Raw genomic sequence first — 20,424 nt, forward strand, 5'->3', positions numbered from 1 at the left:
TGTTGTACCTGCTCTGCTCTGCCCACAGTGGTAGCATAAATGCTGTTACCATATTGTAGCTGACGATGCCGGTGTACAAATCAAAATCCATCTTAATTTCAAACTCCATTAGAAACACAGGAAAAAAAGATCAACATTTACGAAATGTAAAGGGAAAAATGGTATGGAAAGAATTTTTTTTTTATTATTTTTCAAGCTTCCAAGACGGTATTACAAACAACAGAGAGCAAAGTAAAGCTAGAAATGAAATACTTGACAGCATCTGTTTAAAAATTACAGCTAAGAAACCTAATAAAAGTTGAATAAACAGTTACTAGAAATAAAAATTTTTACACATATGATATTTGTCTGGGATTTTTATTTCTTTAAAATAATTCATACAAATGGTTACAGTCACAAACATGATTTTAACCAAAAATATTGCTAGCCTACCACATTACCAGGAAGGAATCAATGTAGGCAATGAAATGCTGCTACTTTTCAGTAGTCTAGTGCCTTTTTCGCATACCACCAATAATATATACTTTAACTGGTGACAAAAAGCACAATGCTCGTTTATACAAAACCTTTTTTTTCCTCAAAATCTCTTTGCAAGGTTGTCTTCATTTTGAAATAAGGGAATTCATGCCAAAATTAGGAGAAACGGTTTTTCTTTTGTTTACTAAATTATTCTAAAAAATAAGACAAGCAGGTAGAAAAAACAATGCACTGTGTGGCGTAGAAAGAAAAATGGGAAAAATTCATTGTCCTGAGAAGTTTGCCAACTGCCTCATTTTTGGGCATGTTTTAAAATATAAAAGAAAAGATTTTTAATCTCAAAATTGGTTTGTTGAATGCCTCCCTTATGTTTTTCCTTGTTGACAGCTAAGCAAACAAACCCTTTTTAATGTTCTAAAAACTGTACACAGACAAGTACATTCATGATATAATTAACTACTAACTTCTCTTGCTTAACAAAGAACCCATAGGACACAGAAACAGTGAATCAGTCCACTGGACAGGGACAAACTACAATTTATACGGAGGAAAAAATGCTTCCAAATCTTCTTTTTGTCTCCCACCTTTTCCTTTTATACTGTATATTGGACCAGTTTCTAAAACAATAATCGTCTCCTCCTGTAAGTTCATGGTTTTGCCTTTAATCAAAATCCAGGGTTTTGTGTTTGGTTATTTTTTTTTTTCCACACGCTGAAGTTGAAATCTCTGATGTTGGGAATGCTGTTTTCGTAGGCTACAATTGGTCGCTCGGGTGGTCTCTATCAGCTTCTGGTTTGACAGTTTGGCCGGGGGAAGGAGCATGGGGCGGGTGGGCTACAGCAGGGAGGCCGTGTGATAAAGACATGGGGTTGGGGACTATTCCTTCTACTGCCGTAGGTATGCCAGTTGGAGCCACGCTTACAACACCTGGGGGATACCTGCTGAGAGAAGAAGAGGAGAACACATGTTAAAACCCAGAGATGGCTGACAGGAAAGCCCACCTTGCCTCCTCCCAAAGGTACAGAGATGTTTATTTTATTTTCAGCCCAGTGAGACATACAGTTGGTTAAGCTCACGATGATACACCATATGTGGATGCTGTCAAATAAAGCAAAACATGCTGTGTTTCACCCAAATGAGAAATAAAGACTTGCTAGGATTTGCTTTGGTTTGTTTTTTTTTGTTTTGTTTTGTTTTTTTCCAGTTTGAGATTTAATAGCAAGATTGACAGCATGGCAATGGAAACAACTGCTCGTCTCAAAGCAACTTGGGCTAGGTCTGCACGATATGTATGTCCTCTGGGACTGTTCCACAAGTTGACCTTTCGAAATTTTTTTTAAATTTTGACATTTCACTGTTGTGATTTGAAAACTATTTCTTTAGACTAATCTTGCAATCAGAGCTTTCTGACAGCCCCCTAAAAGAGGGATCACACTCACACTCTGAAGAGGACAAATTCACACCTATTACACCCAAGAATTATTATTTTTTTAAGCTCCAAACTTGCCACAGTAGTTGTCTGAAAGAGAACCAGTGCTAGTTATATAAAGAGCAAATTGCTTTAGGCAGACTGCAAGAAAGAGAGATGCAAACACAGAACACTGTGGAAGGTTTTCAACATTTCTTACTCTTTCGGGATGAACACCACAGTCCCTTTATAAATTTAATTTTAGGAATTTTAGCAATTTAATAAACAAAACACCCTCTGATTTAGCTTGACTTTATGATGGCTCTGATACTATCAAGCTAAAAGAAAAATCTTTCCAATCTACTGTTTCAGTCCCCATGTTCAAATGGAATTGATAAACACTTGTATCTCATGGTGCCTATACACAAAAAGAACAGCTATAAACAAGTGACTTTTACAAAAATGTTTTCTCTTTAGCCAAGTACCTTGATCCCAGCTTGCTGGCCCACGCTGGCCACTTACACCGCCCCTTTGGTCCCATTCCCCCTCACTCCATCAAACAGCTGCACTTACCCCTTCTTCTCTTCTGCTGTGTTCTGCTTACTCAAGCTCCCTAGTGAGAGTGCTACCCGTACTGAAAGCCTGAACACACAATCCTGCCACTTATTCATTGTAGCATTTGTTGGCCTAGTGTTTATTTAAAATTAAATGGAAGAAAAAGCACATGTAGTCTAGGCAAGCTTTTTCAAATACCATGTTGTTCTGCAGGTGATTTCCCTCGGGGAATTTCACCCCATTTCAGTAACATCCTTCCTAAAGTAATGCATGTTTGTACTGCTCACCCTGAGTTCCCTCAAACCGATAGAAAATGAGTGCAGAACTTATGTAGAACAGCCAGGAAACTCCGAGGAAAAGCAGGATGAAAGCCCATTTATTTGTTCTTTTTTCCACCACTGAAACATCACGGGACCTGCTTTTTGCAGACTGTGCCAGAGGGGCTCAGCGTGGCTATATGATGGCACAGTGACAATGAGGACACTGCAGGCTGGCCCACTCATCCTGGGAAAGATTCCTACAGACCCTAGTGCTGGCTGTTACCTGGGATGGATAACCAGGATGTGAAGGATCACACCACCTGTAGGCTGGAGAACTTTGTTCCCACTTGTATACGTATTTGCAGGGCTTCCTGTGCTAATTCCTTCTCCAGAGAGGTTCCTTAGAATTAATTTGCAGTTGCTAATGGAATTAGTTGCTTGTTTCAGTACTTCAATTTGAATCTTATTAATCAAATTTGCTCCAATTCCTATGAAAACTGTCCGACTGGGTATTGTTTTATTTATTCAAATTTAATTTTCAAACAGCTTATCTGTTACTTTAGGTGCTTTGTAAAAATCGCAACAAGAAATGACAAGAATTCCTGTTCATAAGCCCAACACAGCAACCATTTCCAACACAGACCCTCCCTTTTTCGAAGCCATATTCCCTGAGCATACACACACAGAACAGGGACAGATCAGGGCAAATTCTCCAACTGTGTTTCCCTCAGGAAGAAAAGTCAGAGCTTCCCCTCCTGGAAGTGGACAGAACTATATGAGAAGCACTAGCAGTTATCTTACGGGCACGGTAAGCAGTCCAGACCACACATCTGTTATTCTGCACTTCAGATATTCTTTCTGTACATAAAAATGATCCCCACGGACACTGCATTGTAACAACTGGCATTCTACCTGCCAGCACCTCTCCTCAGAAGCAAGCTTGCACTTCATAGAGTTGCTCCTAATCCTCCTCCTCTGGCAGCAGTAAGTCAAAACGTTTTCCAGGTAAAATGTACACTGAGTTAAATTTTTGCAAAAGCAGGAGAGGTCAGTTACATCTCATCTGCTACTTCGTACTCTCCCTTCTCCTTTCCCATGCAGTCTTTATGCAAAAAATTACAATAGTCCTCTTAACTGGAACTGAAATACAACTTTAATTTCCATGTTAATCTCCAGTATTTTTTTATATTACAGAAGCACCTTTCACTACATCAAGCACTGTAAAAAAAGATGAGTCTGTCCCAAAAGCACTTAAAATTCAAGTGCCCAGGGCCAGGCCGAGAGGCGCTGGGCACAGCCTGGAGCCCAGGAGCTCCCTCTGAGCACCAGGCAGCCCTGCTGGGCTGGGCAGGGATGGAGCCTGGCAGGGGCTGCCCAGAGCCTGGGGGGCTCCTCCTGGGGGACTCCAGGAGCTGCCTGGATGTGGGGCTGTGCCCCCAGGTCAGGGTGACCCTGCTGGGGCAGGGCTCGGAGCAGAAGGCCCCAGAGGTCCCTGGCAGCCTCAGGCACTCTGTGGTTCTGTTAAGCACTACTGTATGTTACATTACATGCAGAGTCTGAAAATAACCAGTGAAATACCTCGGTGTGAAAAAACTCCTGGATGGTTACCATTATCTAACTACTCTCATCCAAGTACCTCTTAAGGACTGGGATATTCTCATCTCCTACCTGTTAGAAAGCAGAAAGATATGTCAAGATGTCTATAAATTGTACAACTACTGTTTACTGGCTGTGGTATTTCATTTCTCCTATAACCTGCTCTCTCTGTGACACAGAAAATGGCAGGGTATTATTTAGCAGGCAGCTCAGTAGCAAATTCACAGTAATAACACAAAAGCAAGGTATATTATGCCGCTTCACCAAGACTATTACAAATATTTCCTTCTCGGGAATATTGTTAATCTGCACTGATGGGATAGGTCCTGTGAGCCTAACCCTTTGTGTTGATGGGGTGTCTTGCCTTTTGCCTAGCAAATGGTTTTGTTTTCCACAAAAAACGAAGATATTCAGAATATCTAGATTATATTCTGCTGATGAATGCTCAATGTTCTTTGCTAGCGATAATATCTGATAATTTAAGAGCGCTCTCCTTTATCAAAATTCAAGTAAATGATATATCCCAAATTAAATAGCCTTGTTAGTTTTAGTTCACTGAAAGAGCTATTTGCATTTTTTAACATATAAATTATTATCCCAGGTCTTATCTTCTAATGCAATTACATGACTGTGATACAGTTATTAGCACATCTGAATCACGCTGCCTGTGAAAGCCTCCACAACTCAGCTAGTTGAGCATAATCTTGTATTGCAAAGGGAAGACAGGAAAATTTGTTTCAAACAACCAGTTCAAATTCTGTATTTAATACAGCTAGGAATTAAGCACCAGCAAACACTGCTACTGAAACCTATCTCTTCATAAAGCTTGAGCTTCAAGTTCCATGTATTTCATACTGCACAAATAACAACTGCTTTAGCCCACATTCAAAGACCACTCTATCAGCCCTCCAAAAAGAAGCTTTTAGTGTTTCTTGTATTACTCTTATGTTTCCCTCAAAATTGCCAAAGTGAGTTCTCTTTTGGATTTGAAAACAAATGTGAATTCGTATTTAACTTCTGATTTATTTTATTCTTGGAAAAAACTGACCGAAACAACGTCTACAAAAGGCATTTATTTCTGTTCTTATCCTGCTTAAATTAAATACATATGGTCTTTACCTTGTAAATTGTGAACTCCCCAGATGTTCCTAAGTTAAAAATCCATTTCTAACTGTGAAGCCTGCCTCTGCTGGGCTTGTGACTCCCCTCAGAAGGGAACAAGCAACTGCATTTTATTTGGGCACACAACCCTGCGCTCAACTGCCACGACATAGTTGGAGTTATTACCCCCAGTTCAGGAACACCTGCCAATATCCTCAGCTGCATTCAGATATGCCCTGAGTAGTTCAAATTGAAGTCACTGAAACTAAATGCTGTGTGGAAGAGAATACGTACACTTGAACTTTTCACTTCAGCAAATAAAAATAGCCTTCTTCAGATATTTAGGGCTACGGGTGCTTTTCTCAAAAAGAAGTATCTTGACGTCACTGAGGTATGTATATGTTGATCAAATCAAGGTTATTTTTTTCCTTCGGTGAGCTTACAGCTACTGCTGAGGAGATTAAGGCAGAGGGTGGTGATGCTCCCTCTGTCATCTCTCCATCACTTTCTGAAGAGATTGCTAGAACTCCTTGGGACTTAAGAGCTTTGCCACACTTCTTAGCACTGCATGGTTGGGTTCTCATACAGCGTTAACACAAAAAGAATTCCTACACCCAATAAAACTAAGGATAGTCCTCCTGAAGAAGGACAATGATAAGAAAGATGTATGAAGAGTAAGAGCAGAAAGATTAGAAGAAAGAGGTTAAAAAAAAAAAGTACTGAACTGCCCCTTCCCCTCAAGTCAATGTCTTTCAGCAGCTGTTTGTAGTTTTCTCAGTCACCTTCATCCTACTTATGAGTAAATACCATACTTGAAGACAAAAAAATTGCAGAGTTTTTTATTAATAAAAATTGCGTGAAGCTCAGTACTAGGAAAATGTGCTGCTAGGACAGCTGCTAGGGCTAAAGGAATAGAGAAAGACTACCAAGCAAAGTAAACTAAGGAACATACATACTCAATGTGGAAAAAATTACCCCTTCCTACTAATTATTAAAAGCTGCTTTCACAGTTGATTGAGAATGCGTCGATTAAAACCCTCAAATGCTTGTAAAGAACATCTCAAAAAAAAAATGCAAAATTTAGAAAACACTACTAGAAACATATTTTCATAAACACCACAGGCTATTCCACTGTATTCATTAACTGAATTATTTGTTCCCTCGTGTCTGGAGGCCACAAACACACAGCAATACTTTATTATTGAAAGTCTTTCTTTAACCTACCACTTTATCGTTACCCTCAGAAAAAAAGAACAAAAACTTCCACTGCACTCACTCGAGATGACCAAAATTGTTTCAGTGGAACATATAGAAGACCGTATATTGTTCAGATATTACTAACCACAAAAAAAAAAAAAAAAAGATAAGGAAAGGAAACATATTTATGCACTGCATGACTGATTTCAGTAACTAACAAAACAAGATTATCTTCCTGAATGCAACAATTATGAAAACAATACAGTTGAAGCCTGATCCAAAGACACTTCATTTATTAATAGGAAAGTCATTTCTTTATTCCAGAATACTTACCTTTGAATTAGGCAAGTATTTCTTTTACACCTGCAGCATGCTTACCTGTATGCAGCACCATTAAGCTCTGGATGAACAACTCCGGGATCCATGCTGGCCCAATGTGTAGCTGCAGTCAAGTGATCTTTGTTAACACAGTTTTTCAGACTGTCTGGAATACGACCTAGGATGAAGCAAGGGAAAACAAACAAACAAAAATTACATTTAAATCATGTTATATACTCTCAATTTATCCAGATTAAAAACAGAGTTACAAACATTTGTGTATTTAAAATACATAAAAACACATTAAGAGATCATTTTTGATCCTCACTGCTCTCCTTTTGCCTGGGACTTAGTTGTTAATGTGCTTTTTATTTCTCTCTCTCTCTTTAATATATCCTGTTCTTTATATACATGGTCTCAATAAAACAATAACCACTAAGATTCATTCTTCCCAAGAACCTAAAATTTGAACATACAGCATGGCTGTATATATATTATAATACAATTTTATTATTACATGCAATATACAGATACAATCCAGATTTTCTTCATGGCAACAGGAGTACTTCCACCTATTTCAACAGACAACCATTTGGAGCCTGTGTTTTTTTCTGACATCTGTTTTAATGTATCCCTTCTGAAGTATAATCTTGCTGTGGATTTGCGCACACAGAGGCAGAAAGAGTAAAGCTGAAGACAACCACTGCTTCTGCAAGAGTACTCAAGGAATACTATCACGACTTAACCATGCTCCACCATTTAAGAATTCTTTTTTTTTGGTCAAAGACTTACTACTCTTTGCTTGCTCTTTCTATCCATCAGCCTGGCCATGATGGGGCTGCAAAAAAAGACCTTTCAGAGAATTTAGTTTATCTAGCGAACACTATCAAATAGTTCTGCCTCCATGACCTGCACTTATACTACTAAAACTTCCCGTATCTCCCATGCACAACCCAAAAGGGCTTCTTAGTCCAGTACTAGACAAGGTAAGGTAAATGTCCCATTACGAGTGTATTTCTACCATTTCCCTGATTAGAAATCATTTTCTAATGTTAGCTGAAATATATAACCACCTTATCTTCTACCAAAATTACCCATAAATTTAAGCAGTATCTTTTTCTGATGTTTACCCTTCTCAGGAATTTCTTGGCTGCGGCCATCTCTTCCTCCCCATCCCTCTCAGCCTTTATTTGCTGTAAGGCATGCTCTACTAGTCTCCCCTTGCAAAATATTATTTATTTTAATCTTATGTTGTAACAGTATTTTCACTTGCCATGCTTGCCCTCTTATTTCTTCCATTATTGTTTTCAGCAATCCTCCTTATTTACTATTTTCATATTCAAGGATATTGGACCTTTGCTTATTGTTTTTACTTTATATAGCAGCACATCATTGACTTTTTTGGAACAGCAGAACAAGTTAGCATTTTTGTCTTCAGCATGCATTGATTTATTGTACACCTTTTTCCAATTAGTTTCTCTCTCAACACCCTTTCTCCTCTTTGTTCCCCTGTGGCGTTCACATATTCAGCTTCATCCCACACTTCCTGTACCTTTCCTACATTTGTTTCACTGCAATTCATTGTCTTTCTCACCTCCCTAATGTTGGCCTTAGTTTGATCCTGCTACAAGCCATGTGCAAACACTGAAGCGATGACAGCTTCAATACAAATCAATGATTTAGATCGCTGATAGCACAATCTCAGACTTTACGAAAATACAGGCCTGTCTTCCCAGGAACATACATTTGGGCTATTGCACAATATTTAACCTAAAACTAGCTCTGTATAGCTGGCTCCTGTTTTCAGATCTTAGCCCATTAATGCTTATTTGCACATCAATCATCCCCCACTGTAGCTATGGTATGCTGGTTTGTGCAATCTCTCCCAGAGCTATTTGGACACTTGTAATAGTTATACAACAGCTTCATGAATGTACTGTTCGAGTTCTTGTGGAGGATAGGCACAAAGACTAATTCCAGGAAAAGGATGGTCAGCCTCTTCAGGTTACCTCTCAAATAAAGAGAAATAGGCCTGCAAAGAGCAATTCGGATCAGGAGCTTTAGAGGTGCCCTTGATCACCATCCAGAGAATCCTCTTCTTTCTGCCCAGGCTATAAATGAAACCGAATTGTCTAGCCTCTCTCTAGGCATAAGATCCAGGACAAGCTACTGCTAGTGCTTTTTGTACAGCAGAGCAATGTGTTGGCACTGCACCACTCTCAAGGTGACACAGACAGCCCTTCACGTCTGTAGAGCATTCAGCCTATATTGCCAAGGGGAAAACAGCAAAGTCCTACTAAAGAGAGAACATTAGTGCTTAATGAATCATTTTCCAGCATGAAAATACTCCCTTTTATTTTAGGCTAACAAGGGATTCAAACCAAAGCCAAATGGCTCACTCTTCTCATTTTATTTATTAGCAGTGCATGTTCAAGACATAACTGTTTTTTTCTTATGTGAACAGTTTACAATTACATGGTAGTTATACAACAAACAGATTTTGTCCTTTAAAATGCCATCCCTCCTTAGCAATGCTTTTAAAAAAAGGAACATCTAAAAAAAAAGAGTACCTACCAACAAATACTGAAAACTTTGTTTTGATATTAAGACTGAATTGTGATACAAGTCTTGCTTGGAGCAGCATGGAACTCTACATGCTTTATCTTAAAGTATTACAACCTTAAAGACACTGAATTTCCAGACTGTCCTCTAAGACAAATTTAGATGAAATTTGGAAAACACAAAGAGAAAAGAATAATGGAAAAGAAACTGCTCATGACAGGTTTGAGGGGACATCTATAAAAACCTATGGAAGGTGCCAGTAATATCTGGTTGACTTGCAGTAAAATCCATCACATGGCTAGTATTTACAGGCAACAAAAATAAAAAGGGGGGTTTTCACAGTTAAGCACATTTCTGTTATACGGAAAAAATACTTCTTCTGCACTTCCTGCCTTTTCTTTGTAATTGTAATAAATCATCCAAATTTATCTGTTCCAGTGCTGACAAGAAACCTTGTATTTGCTGGTTTCTATGTCCCAAATACTAAAAGCATAAACAAAACCCGAGTATGGTTCTTTTCAGCATCTTTCATGACTAAAGAATGAAAATGTCTGTTAAGACAACATACACAGTAAAGGAGATAATGAGGTGAGTTAGTACCTGTGATCGCCCTCCGGATCTCTCGTGCTGCTTCCTCCCGCATCTCAATTGAGGCTTGTTCACTATACCACGCTGCATGTGGGGTACAGATCAGGTTTGGTGCATCCTTCAAGGGGCCCTGACTAAAGCTAAATGAAAATTTAAAACAAGATCAAATGACAAAAAAATATTGGGGGTGTAGGGGAAAAAAAGGGGTGCAGGGGGAAATCCAGAGGGATTTGTATATACATTCAGATTAATTTCTACAGCAGAAAAGAACTGCATTTGTATTCCTTGTTGGGTTTACTTTAAATTCCATCAATTAATTTAATACACTATTCATAGTATAAATAAAGAGCAATCACCTTGCATTGACTTAAAGGGTAGAACCTAGGTAAAGTAGCACTAGCAGCAGTATCAGCTTCTGTCCAATGCGCTTATTGCTAACTACAGCCACTGCCATTCCAGTACTCGTGCAGAAATGCATGAAGCAAGACCCAAATCAATTCAGGATGCCACTCTGTTTGTCCATCCATCAGTTTTACTTTTATTGCACTAACTTTGCTATCTCAAAGGTCTGACACTTAGTCATTAAAAAATACATCTAACAATTATTTGCACGTTTATACAAGCTTATCAATCAGCATCCTCAACTTTTTGATAATTCATTTATTTGTTCTGTTATTTTAAACTAATTTTTTTCTTTCCTGTTCTGTATAGAAACTCCGAAGAAAGAAGGAAATTTACATGATGGATTGATTTCCAGGGAAAGCAATGAATAAGGTGCTATCACAAAATCAGAATAAAAAAACTGAAAATAGTGGAAACTTGTTCCTCCTACCTATTTTCAGTTTTAATAATTTTACAGTCAGCTGCAACAACTGTAGAACAAGTATTTTAAGACAAAAGTGTATATTCAAAGTTGGTAGGAATTCATAAAATTATAGATTACATTCGGAGTTTAATAAACATCAGAATATTTGGCAAAACTCTTGAATAAAGAGGTGCATGCTGCGCTCAGATAGACATGCAGCACTGAAGCCAAAGGAAATTGTGGCTGTAATCCTGCAACTGAATCTCTGCAGATGGCATCTCCATGCAGTAAATGGGGCTTCCTACAGGTGCAAAGGTTTGCTTGTGCAGATCTGAGATCTGAATTGTGAAGAATGTATATCTCAGAAAGTCTCTTGAGCTGTTAGACTCCAGCTTTGCACAGCATTACTGCATTGTAATGACCACATTTAGAAGTACATGAATGCAGGGTATGCATAAATAAAATTAAATATTTGTGATGTGGCATTGTGTCTCAGCAGATAACAAAATTCTATCTATAAGGACACTGTTGCTATTTTTGTTAGTGTTCTATTCTCTTGCAAGCTGATTCAAGAGAGACTGTCCTCTCTCCAGTCTTCACAACCTGCCCTCGGGTCTTGAATCTGTTCCTCTTCAAAAACCTACATGGATGGTTTCTGTTAAAATTAACATTTCTCCCTGCCCAGACTCAGCATCCGAAAAAGGCTTGCCACATACAAGCACTATAAGCTAGTGGAGTCTGTTCTCATAATTCAGAAGTCAGGCTCAAAATTCCAGGACATATAAACAAGGCTCGTTGCTGTTTAGCAGTGCTGGTATCAGAATACCAATGCCACTTTGGGAGTGGTACATTTCTGCCCAAAACACTGGACACGCTCAGTGTCATTCAGAAAAGTAAGGCCAGTGCTACCAGCTCTGCTAATGACAGCAGTTACTGCTCTCCTGACAAAGAGAAAGGGTAAAAGAAAACCAGGCCTGAACTCTCACCACCTTTCTTTACTTTTTTTTTTTTTTTTTTCAACCTGGTATGTTTATGGCCTTCCCGAAGAGGGAATCTGGACAGAAATTATGCTTTTTCCTCCAGAAAGGTGTCATAAAGTACTTGCTTCTCACACCAAAGCTCAACCCTTTGCCTTCTGAAAGCCTGTTCAGACATCATCATTAGTTACCTCTGGAGTTTCGTCAATGACAAAGGAACACTTCCTCTCAAAGCCAGGACACAAAGCCGTGCCCAGCACTAGAACTTGTGTCCCCGATACTTCTACTGAATAAACCCATTGCATTTTTATTTTATTTTTAAAAAGGCATTAATCTTGGGTGTCATTTTTTCACTTCTGACAATATACACAAGCTCCATCTACTTTTGCATTAGTCCAGTGCTGCACAGATTCATGTTGCTTTACTAAGGAGTATTTAGCTACCAAATGAAGGGAAAACTCATTTACTTGTTGCTGTTGATCGTATCATGCACTACGACTTAAAAATAAGAAAGTGAACAAAATAAAAAGAAAAGAAAAGGAAAAGCACCTGAATGGTTCTGACTCATGTACATCTAAGGCTGCCCCTCGTATCCTTCCTTCCTTCAGGGCCTGTGCAAGTGCTTTTTCGTCTACTAACCCACCTCGAGCTGTGTTGACCAGGAAAGCCCCTTGTCTCATCTAGGGAAAGTTAAAAACAAGAATGATGAAATAAAAATAAATGAAATAAAATCGTTGTGGCATTATTTTTTTTTACTCAAAAGAAGCATCCAATACAACAAAGGCTATTCAGCTGATTTAACCTGTAACAGTTGTCTTCCCTTTCCATTGGAAAGTACCACACAATGTGATGCTTCTAACATAAAATGCTATTTCACAGCATTTAATAACCTTGTTTCTTTTAAGTAGTGTCTTTTTATAGAAGCGTTGTTTCATATATTGTGCAGTAACATGATCAAAAGATACAACTGTGCATATGAAACGGACAGATCATTTTATGCCTTTTTATTCCACTGTGAAATTGCATGAGACAGAAACTACAGAACATTCTTAAACAAATTCATATTTTGTGGTTTTAAACTTTCACACAAATAAAAGCCTGTATGAATTTTTCAGAAAAATCAACGCTTTTGGATTTTCAAACACTTTTCCCTTTAGTTGCCAAAACACAGTAGACCTATGTTTTATTTATTGTTGTGACTTCAGCTTCCTCCTCCCCATAAGACTTTTGAAATAAAGGTCTAAAGGATTCTTACGTTATACAGTTAAAAGGCATGAAAATGAATTTGGTTGAGAATGCTGTGTGCCCAGGAGAGAAGCTGTGTTGTGCATTGTGCAGATTAGCATTGTAGATGACACTGTGTGGGGAGAACTACAAGAATTTATACCACAATATATCCACAACATGAAAACAAAGTGGAAGTTTAAATAAGAGAGATGGTACAGAAAAAAAAGAAATCCTACATCTTGCTTCCAGCCACCCTAATGCTTCATCTTTTAGCAGTCATCTCATACACAGCTTCTGATCTCAGAAACATTCAAATATACGAAGGTAAGCGTATGAAGAGCAGGAACCATGATGAAGGTGAATGATAAAAATCCCATTTTTGAACTGACTCCATCTCTCACCGTAAGAAGAAGAAAACTCCAACATTTTGACACCACATCAACTACTTAAAGCCTACACAGCAAACCGAAGCTTATGTAAATGGCTCCTTTCTCTGAAAGGGATTCAAAATGCCAAATTCATGAACAACGAGGAGGCTTGGATGAAAGTCAGCTACAAGAATTTTTTTTACATGAGCTCATTGGATATATTAAACAATTAACATGCATGTGCTTGCAGTGAAGTTTGAAGAAAAAAAAGAAAACATATTTTACTGGCCAACTCACTAGCTTTCATCTGTCCCTGCCTCTCCCCATTTGCAGAGACTTGGGCTTACAGGAGAACATTTATTGGTCTGTATAGCAAAACCAAAGTCCATTTACAGTGGAATTAAGGGATACTTCAGTTTTATGCAATCAACTTGGGAATTTGAGCTGTGAGGAAATGGTGGCATGACCTTAAGTTGGTCTTGCAACAATAAGGCGTTCCTGATGGAGCCATCACTGCATCTCCACTCAGTTAGAAAGCTGTGAGAACTAGATTAAATCTAGCACAGGAGGGCTCACCCAAGTAGCAATCACACCTGCTTACACAGACATGGCACGTAGGCTTGTGGGAGCTTGTACTGACTTCCTATTTCTGTGTTCTTGGAAATGGAAGGGTGATTTTGAGGTTTAAGTATAGCCTAGTGCATTCATATGTGCTTTGAAGAACTTGAAAATTTTCATCAGTGAGCCCTGTTAAAATCTTCCGTCCATCCATAAGAACCTTAAGTTTTCAGGATTATTTACAAAACTCTAAAGCTAGTACTAAGGCAAGCCCAAATCAAACAGAACATGGACACACAAATGCATTCTAGTGGGAATGAACTACGTGATTCACAGCAAACCAGAAGGGTGGATGCAGCTGGAGGTGACCCTTTACAATGGGTGGAAGCTTGAAAGAGAATGTCACAGCCAGAACTGCTGACAGCTGTTAGTATTCACCTGCATTAAACCTGCAGAGCTGCTTTAAAAGTGTATTGTGTTTAATTGCAGCATCATCTTCTCCAATTTGTAGAACTGAAATGAGCTCAGTTTCTCTTAAGAGCATTTGATTACCGTGGGTTCAAAAACACAAGCTTGAAACACTTCTCTGAGCTGCTCTGGGACTACAAGGTTAGGCAGAACATTCACTAATTAAAGGGAAAGGCCACTGAAAGAGAAGACTGGCACCAAATTTTCGAAGACATTTTAAGGCTATGTGATTTCTGATTCTGAACAAAATTCAGGGTGGGTCTTTAGGGAAATGAGTTTGCCTGGTCTAGTGGAAGGTGTCCCTGCCCAAGGCAGGGGGATTGGAATTAATGATCTTTAAAGTCTTTTCCAACCCAAACTATTCTGTAAGACGCACCATGCTTCTCCACACTTTGTTTAAAACCTGGTTATTACGTGAACATGCAATACTGGGTAAAAGTGGCATGCGATGTGCTCTAAAAATTTCAGAGCAACTCCAGCATCTGGCAGCCTCAAAAAGCTGTTCTGCTCTTTTCAATAGATATTCAGAAGATCTGGTCTACACAAACCAAGCAATCAAGAATGATCTGAGGTAGTCAGATTTTCTGGTTTTCAGAGCTGGGTAACATTCACATCAGCTGTTACGAAACAGAGTGCTTCATCCAAACTTCTGTCCAAAGCAAAAACTAACACTTTAACCTAAGCTTCTAAATAAAGGACAAGAAGTAGCAAGATAAATGCTTACGATATCCTTCCCAGTACAGATTTTATTATACGCATTTCATTTCAGATGGTATCACTCACTTTTAACCTCTTCTTCTGTTTGCTTCTCTGATTAATGCACTAAGCACTCTCCAGAGCTGATCCCATTTATCCACCTCTGCCTAAAAACTTGCTGTGATAAACTGGCCCAAGTTTCACAGCCCACGACAGTGACTGCTGCTAAGCCTCTAAATGGTGCCGCTGAATTCAGTGCAGTTCTGTTTGGGTTCAGATGTCTGGCCATCTAACCATATAAAAAATATACAGAGTAATGTATCAGCAGAGAAGAAAGAGAATCTTCAGGGCAGGGCGACAGAGCTCAGTTGTCTGAGTGATCTGCATTTTAAATTTATGACTTTTTGAAGTTTTAAATCCCAAGCCCTGATTTTACATTGGGATGGGTCTGCAATGTCCCTGAACTCTCAAATCAAGATACGTGATATCATCAGACATATGTGTAACACATTCAGTAATTGCTTCAGTTCTAAAGTTCAAGAGGTTCGAACTACTTCTCAGAAACCAAGCAATGATTTTACTGCAAAGGAGTGCAACTGTTACTGTAACCAATACATGGATATACTACATGTATAATGAACATAAAAATAAAAAATCAGTTACTGTATCATTAGAATTTCTTTCCTGCACACTATCTACACCTTTAGATCTATGTTTTATTTCCTACTGTTAGCTATGCTGAGGTTGGAGTTGGAACCTGGAGATTTACCAAAAAGCTTACTGTTGAATTAGCCTGCAGTGGAGCAGTTTCTACACGCCTACATTCTGAAGTGATTTTAATATTACCTAAAGCTTTAGGGAGAGTTTGGGACTAATTCAAACAGGATTAATTTTCCCAAATAATGCGATGCTGGAAAAGTGATCGACCCGGGAAGCGCTCTGCAAGCCTCGGCACTGAGCACAGGGGGGCGGCATTTAGTCACAATCCCTCCTTTCTGCCTGACCATCCCAGCCGAGGGAGTGAAAGGCAGAATTGCTACCTGCAAGTCTAGGTAAAGGAGGTAGCTACCAGAAGACAGAGGAAAAAAGTGCACAAACACAACTTCGTTAAATCTGAGCAACATGGAGAAGAGCACGTTATTTCCACGAGTGCAATGTTACTGAGGAAAACAGACAAGAAAAGCAACAATCCGTAAGGCACCAGCTATCTCCCAGTCAGTTATAAACCTGCTTAATCTCAACGTAGGAAAAGGGAAATTGCTTTCAAATGAGAATCTGCACGTTTACATAAAGCAACTCTGTACAGTGTCAGCCACCGGCACCTGTGCGGAGGGCACGCACAGCGATTATTACCTGCTTTATAGTGAAGTCGTTAATAAGGTGATGATTGTGTTCGTTCAAGTTGCAGTGCAGGGTAACACAGTCACTGTGGAACAGCAGGTCCTGCAAAGTGCTCACCCGCTGCAGTCCCAGAGCACGCTCCATGCCATCTGAGAGGTATGGGTCATAAAAAATCACACTGAAGCCAAAGGCTTTGGCACGTAGTGCTACTGCTTGCCCAACACGCCCTGCAACAAGAAGAGATGGAATGAGAACAGATGTGAAGCAGCTGGTGTAAAGCACCCTCCTCCTTCCCACTGCGAACGCTTCCATCGAGTGATACCATTTTGTACAGCAACTGGAAGGGGATAAACCAGAGGCGTCTCCCATCCCACTCGAAATCCTCGTTGAGATGAGTAACGTTACATCGGGACTGCTTCACGCAGCCTTGCTCCAAACAAAGCAGGTCTGTACCTTTGGCAACCGGGGATGTGAAGTGCCAGAAGATGCCACGTAATCTGCACTAATCTGTGTAATACAAGGGCCTGCCTGCTGGGCCTGTTTATGGTAAAACACTACTGCTTGCGAACACATCCTGCCAAGGACTTATTCTTACCCATGTCGGACCAGCTGGCTTTAATAAAAAGCTATAAAATTAATCCTCAAAAATGGATGCAATAAAAGATAATTTGTTTAATCTGAAGCTGAGTGATTCTCAGCACATAGGATCTCCTTTCTGCACTAGCATTTTCTTTCATTTTGAGTAACATCCTTTCAGCACTAAAATGCCTGTAAGGATCCTGTCATTTGAAGCTTTTAAAAATTCTGTACCCATTTCCTTAAATCATAAATAAATACAGTCCATCACAAGGCACCTAGTTAAGAAGAGTGCAGTACCATTCATCATTCACAATGCCCTTAGCTTTTCCCTGTTCATCTTTCCTTACTGTCGTATTATTTTAGAGAGCTCGTGTTCAAAATTGCTTTTTGGGCATGACTCCATGGGGATGTGTATCAGGAGGTGTGTATTTCCCTTTGAAACACTACCAGTAAAACACAGGAAAGGAGCAAGTATATTCATTGAGTAAGGATATTTTGAAGAACGAGGATAAAAACTCTTCAGTTTAGACGGCTACACGCAGTAGGGTATTACAAATATTAGATAAAGACATTTCAAGAGTATCAGCCACTAGATAGACCATAATAACCACGTCTCATTTGAAAAAAAAGAAAGTCAACGAGTTTTCCTTTGTAACATCTGAGCTTGCTCTAAAAAAGAACCGAATTAACACAGGGAAATCCTGTATCTTTCCAATTGTGCTTGAAGGGATTTCCCTCTGCTTTTCAGTTTCTCTTTTAATAAACTTAAGAAGCCACAGGAAGAAAGGGTTTTTGTTGATCATTTAACCTGAACTCAGTTGTTCTGCAGTGCTTAGGAACAGATGTGCTTGGAATATTAAACAGCGTGTCAATCTGATGGGGGCTGTCTGCTTTTCTTTGGGGACACCAACTTAAAAAGCTCTTCAAGATATTTTATTTCAGTACCTGCGTACATGTTATTTGTTTGTTTTTCAAGCTGTTTTTAAAAAACATTAGTAAGACTATTTTCAGCACAAACACTATTATTTTCAGATTTTGGCATGTTCACAGCTCAGGAAATCAGTCACACAACTGTAAACAATCTTTTTTTTTTTTTTTTTTTTTAAGAAAAAAAGCTAGCAGATCGCTTTTACTCTAGCTCCATTCATTTTCACATGCGACGTTCTGTCATCTGTTCTTTTTCGCACTCTTTACAACATCAATACCTGAGGGGATTCACGGCAGAGAAATCTCTTACAACAGCTTCTCCATTTAAAACTACACTTTCCATTCATTGCAGCCTGGCCAATATACTAAAAACACTCTTAAATGTGCTCAGTTTCCTTTTGAATCACCCAGGAATCACATAGTGAGCATCGTCATATTACAAATACTTTATGAGATAAAATCCTCCATAAATGACAATTCATATTTAGCCACAGCCCTTACACAGACAGACAGCTGGACATTTGTAAACTGCCAATTCCTTTTAAACTGCAGCCAACTGCACACCTCTGAGTTTTTTTCCTGCTCTGAAAGCCGCCTATTACATACGACTCTTCTGGGCACAAGGGGTGGCTAAAAACCTTCCTGAGCACTGCAAGAAGAGACCAGTTCAAAAAGCGTCCACCTTCAAGGCAACTTTACCTTAGGAGCATATATAACTGGCTATGAATATTCATGAGACTTGGGTGCTTCCAAGGAGAGGTAAATTCAGAAATACAAAATATTAAATGGACTTCTCGGTCTGTGATACAGGAAGGATGCACAAAATGCACTCTCCATACAGTTGCAGGAATGCAAAAACGACCCAAGCCTATTTCAGACATAACGAGATTTATATAAGGCTCTTGCAAAGCCCATTCTTCACTCCAGTCAAACCAGCAGCGTGAAGAGAGACACACCAGAAACTCCTGGGTCTCCTGGTAGTCAGACTCAGCAACTTCCCCCCAGTGTCCTAGTTTGCAGGGCCTCTGATCCTGACCTCGACTCGAACCTGGTCCAAGCACAACAATATAGGAGCTGCAGTCGTCAATGATCTCCACCCAGCCCCTGGGCAAAGAGCCTGCCTCTATTCTGGTATTACAGTTTTATTAAATGCCCTCAGTACCGTGGAAATGTTGATGAGGTGCCTGTAGACTTCCATGGAAATAAGAAGTGCTCACACTTAGCAGCTCTTTGCAACAGCTGTGGGGAATCTGGGCAATTTTTAATCCCTCCTGGAGATCTCTGATACATGGTTTGCTTTGCGGAGCGTGCCTTTTTGTTGGATCTCCTGGTGAGCACATCAGATGAGCTCGTAGGACTGCTAGGGGTGCCACATTTATTGCATGGCAATGCCACCCAGCTCAAAGCTCACTGTCTGACGTGCTGATCGGTGCCTTGGCCAGCGTCTAGTCAGGATGTGGAACCAGTGAGACAACACAGCAGGTGAGGAAAGACAAACTGAGTGATGAACGCTGATTATGATGCACTGTCAAATTGATCTGGAAGAATTTCACCTCTTCTGAGTGAGGAAATGCATTAGCTATTAGTCACCAGCATTTGTAACTGGGAAGGAAGAGGAAGGGAGTGTGATTTCACAGCCTTCGCTGCTGCAAAATCATCCTTACAGCAGAACCAGCTCCAGCTATTTACTCATCCAAGTACTTACATGCTGCTGCTCATAAATATTGTTTTAAAAAAATCTAAAAAACACACAACAAAAATACCTACAACCTATCTGCCTAGATAAAAGGTGAAGAGGTAGCATTTTTTTCAGCACAGGGCTTCCTATCCAAGCTTGCAAAGCTTGTGACGCATCGCTTGAAATATAGGGCACTGGGTAGTAATAAAGACTAAAAGTGACAAAGACAGCTGTTTGATGATGTGATATTATTATTTATGTTAGGCTCAGAGAATCACACACTTCAGAAGGACAGAAAGAAACACAGGCTCTGCCCTGAGGAACCCAGAGGCTAACCAAACAACGGAACAATGACGGATGGTATCCAACAAGCACATGAAGGGGGCATTATGTAGTTGAGTCTTTGCTTATCTCCAGTACAAGCAGAGGATGAGAGATGGGGTTAACTTTAAAGGAGGAGCACTGAGTAATGGGATTAAGCAGGATAGACCAAGTGTCAAAGCAGGAATATGCATGAGAGGAGGCAAAGAAAAGAGAGTGGGTGATGGAAAGAAAAAGGCAAGTGAGTCATGAAGCTTGGCTAGACCAGTGGATAAGGAAGTGAGTAGTTGGAGCTTTGGAGCGAATGACGTAGTCGTTCCCTAGCACAGAGATAGGCAAGAGCTGGGATGCTTATCTTTGGCTAAAAATAAAAATAAAAACTATAAAAAATGCCCAGGAACAGATGTGAAGGTCTGG

General features: G+C 39.6%; 1 protein-coding gene across 9 annotated transcripts in view; it reads right to left on the bottom strand.

The window, feature by feature from the left end:
- Positions 1–1,167: 1,167 nt before the first annotated feature.
- The window catches only part of CTBP1 (C-terminal binding protein 1), a 227,346-nt gene continuing 208,089 nt past the window's right edge, over positions 1,168–20,424 (bottom strand). For 7 of the 9 annotated variants that reach the window (XM_068679649.1, XM_068679650.1, XM_068679657.1 and 4 more), the window contains 5 exons: positions 16,515–16,729; positions 12,394–12,524; positions 10,075–10,202; positions 6,973–7,090; positions 1,168–1,418 (listed from right to left, as the gene is read on the bottom strand). In XM_068679649.1, the coding sequence (XP_068535750.1) occupies positions 1,232–1,418; positions 6,973–7,090; positions 10,075–10,202; positions 12,394–12,524; positions 16,515–16,729 (779 nt within the window). In that variant the 3' untranslated portion in view covers positions 1,168–1,231. The remainder of the gene's footprint in view (positions 1,419–6,972; positions 7,091–10,074; positions 10,203–12,393; positions 12,525–16,514; positions 16,730–20,424) is intronic. The other 2 variants (XM_068679652.1, XM_068679651.1) reach the window with 2 other exon arrangements.

This window comes from Anas acuta, chromosome 4 (assembly GCF_963932015.1).
Source record: "Anas acuta chromosome 4, bAnaAcu1.1, whole genome shotgun sequence".
Lineage (NCBI taxonomy): Eukaryota > Metazoa > Chordata > Aves > Anseriformes > Anatidae > Anas > Anas acuta.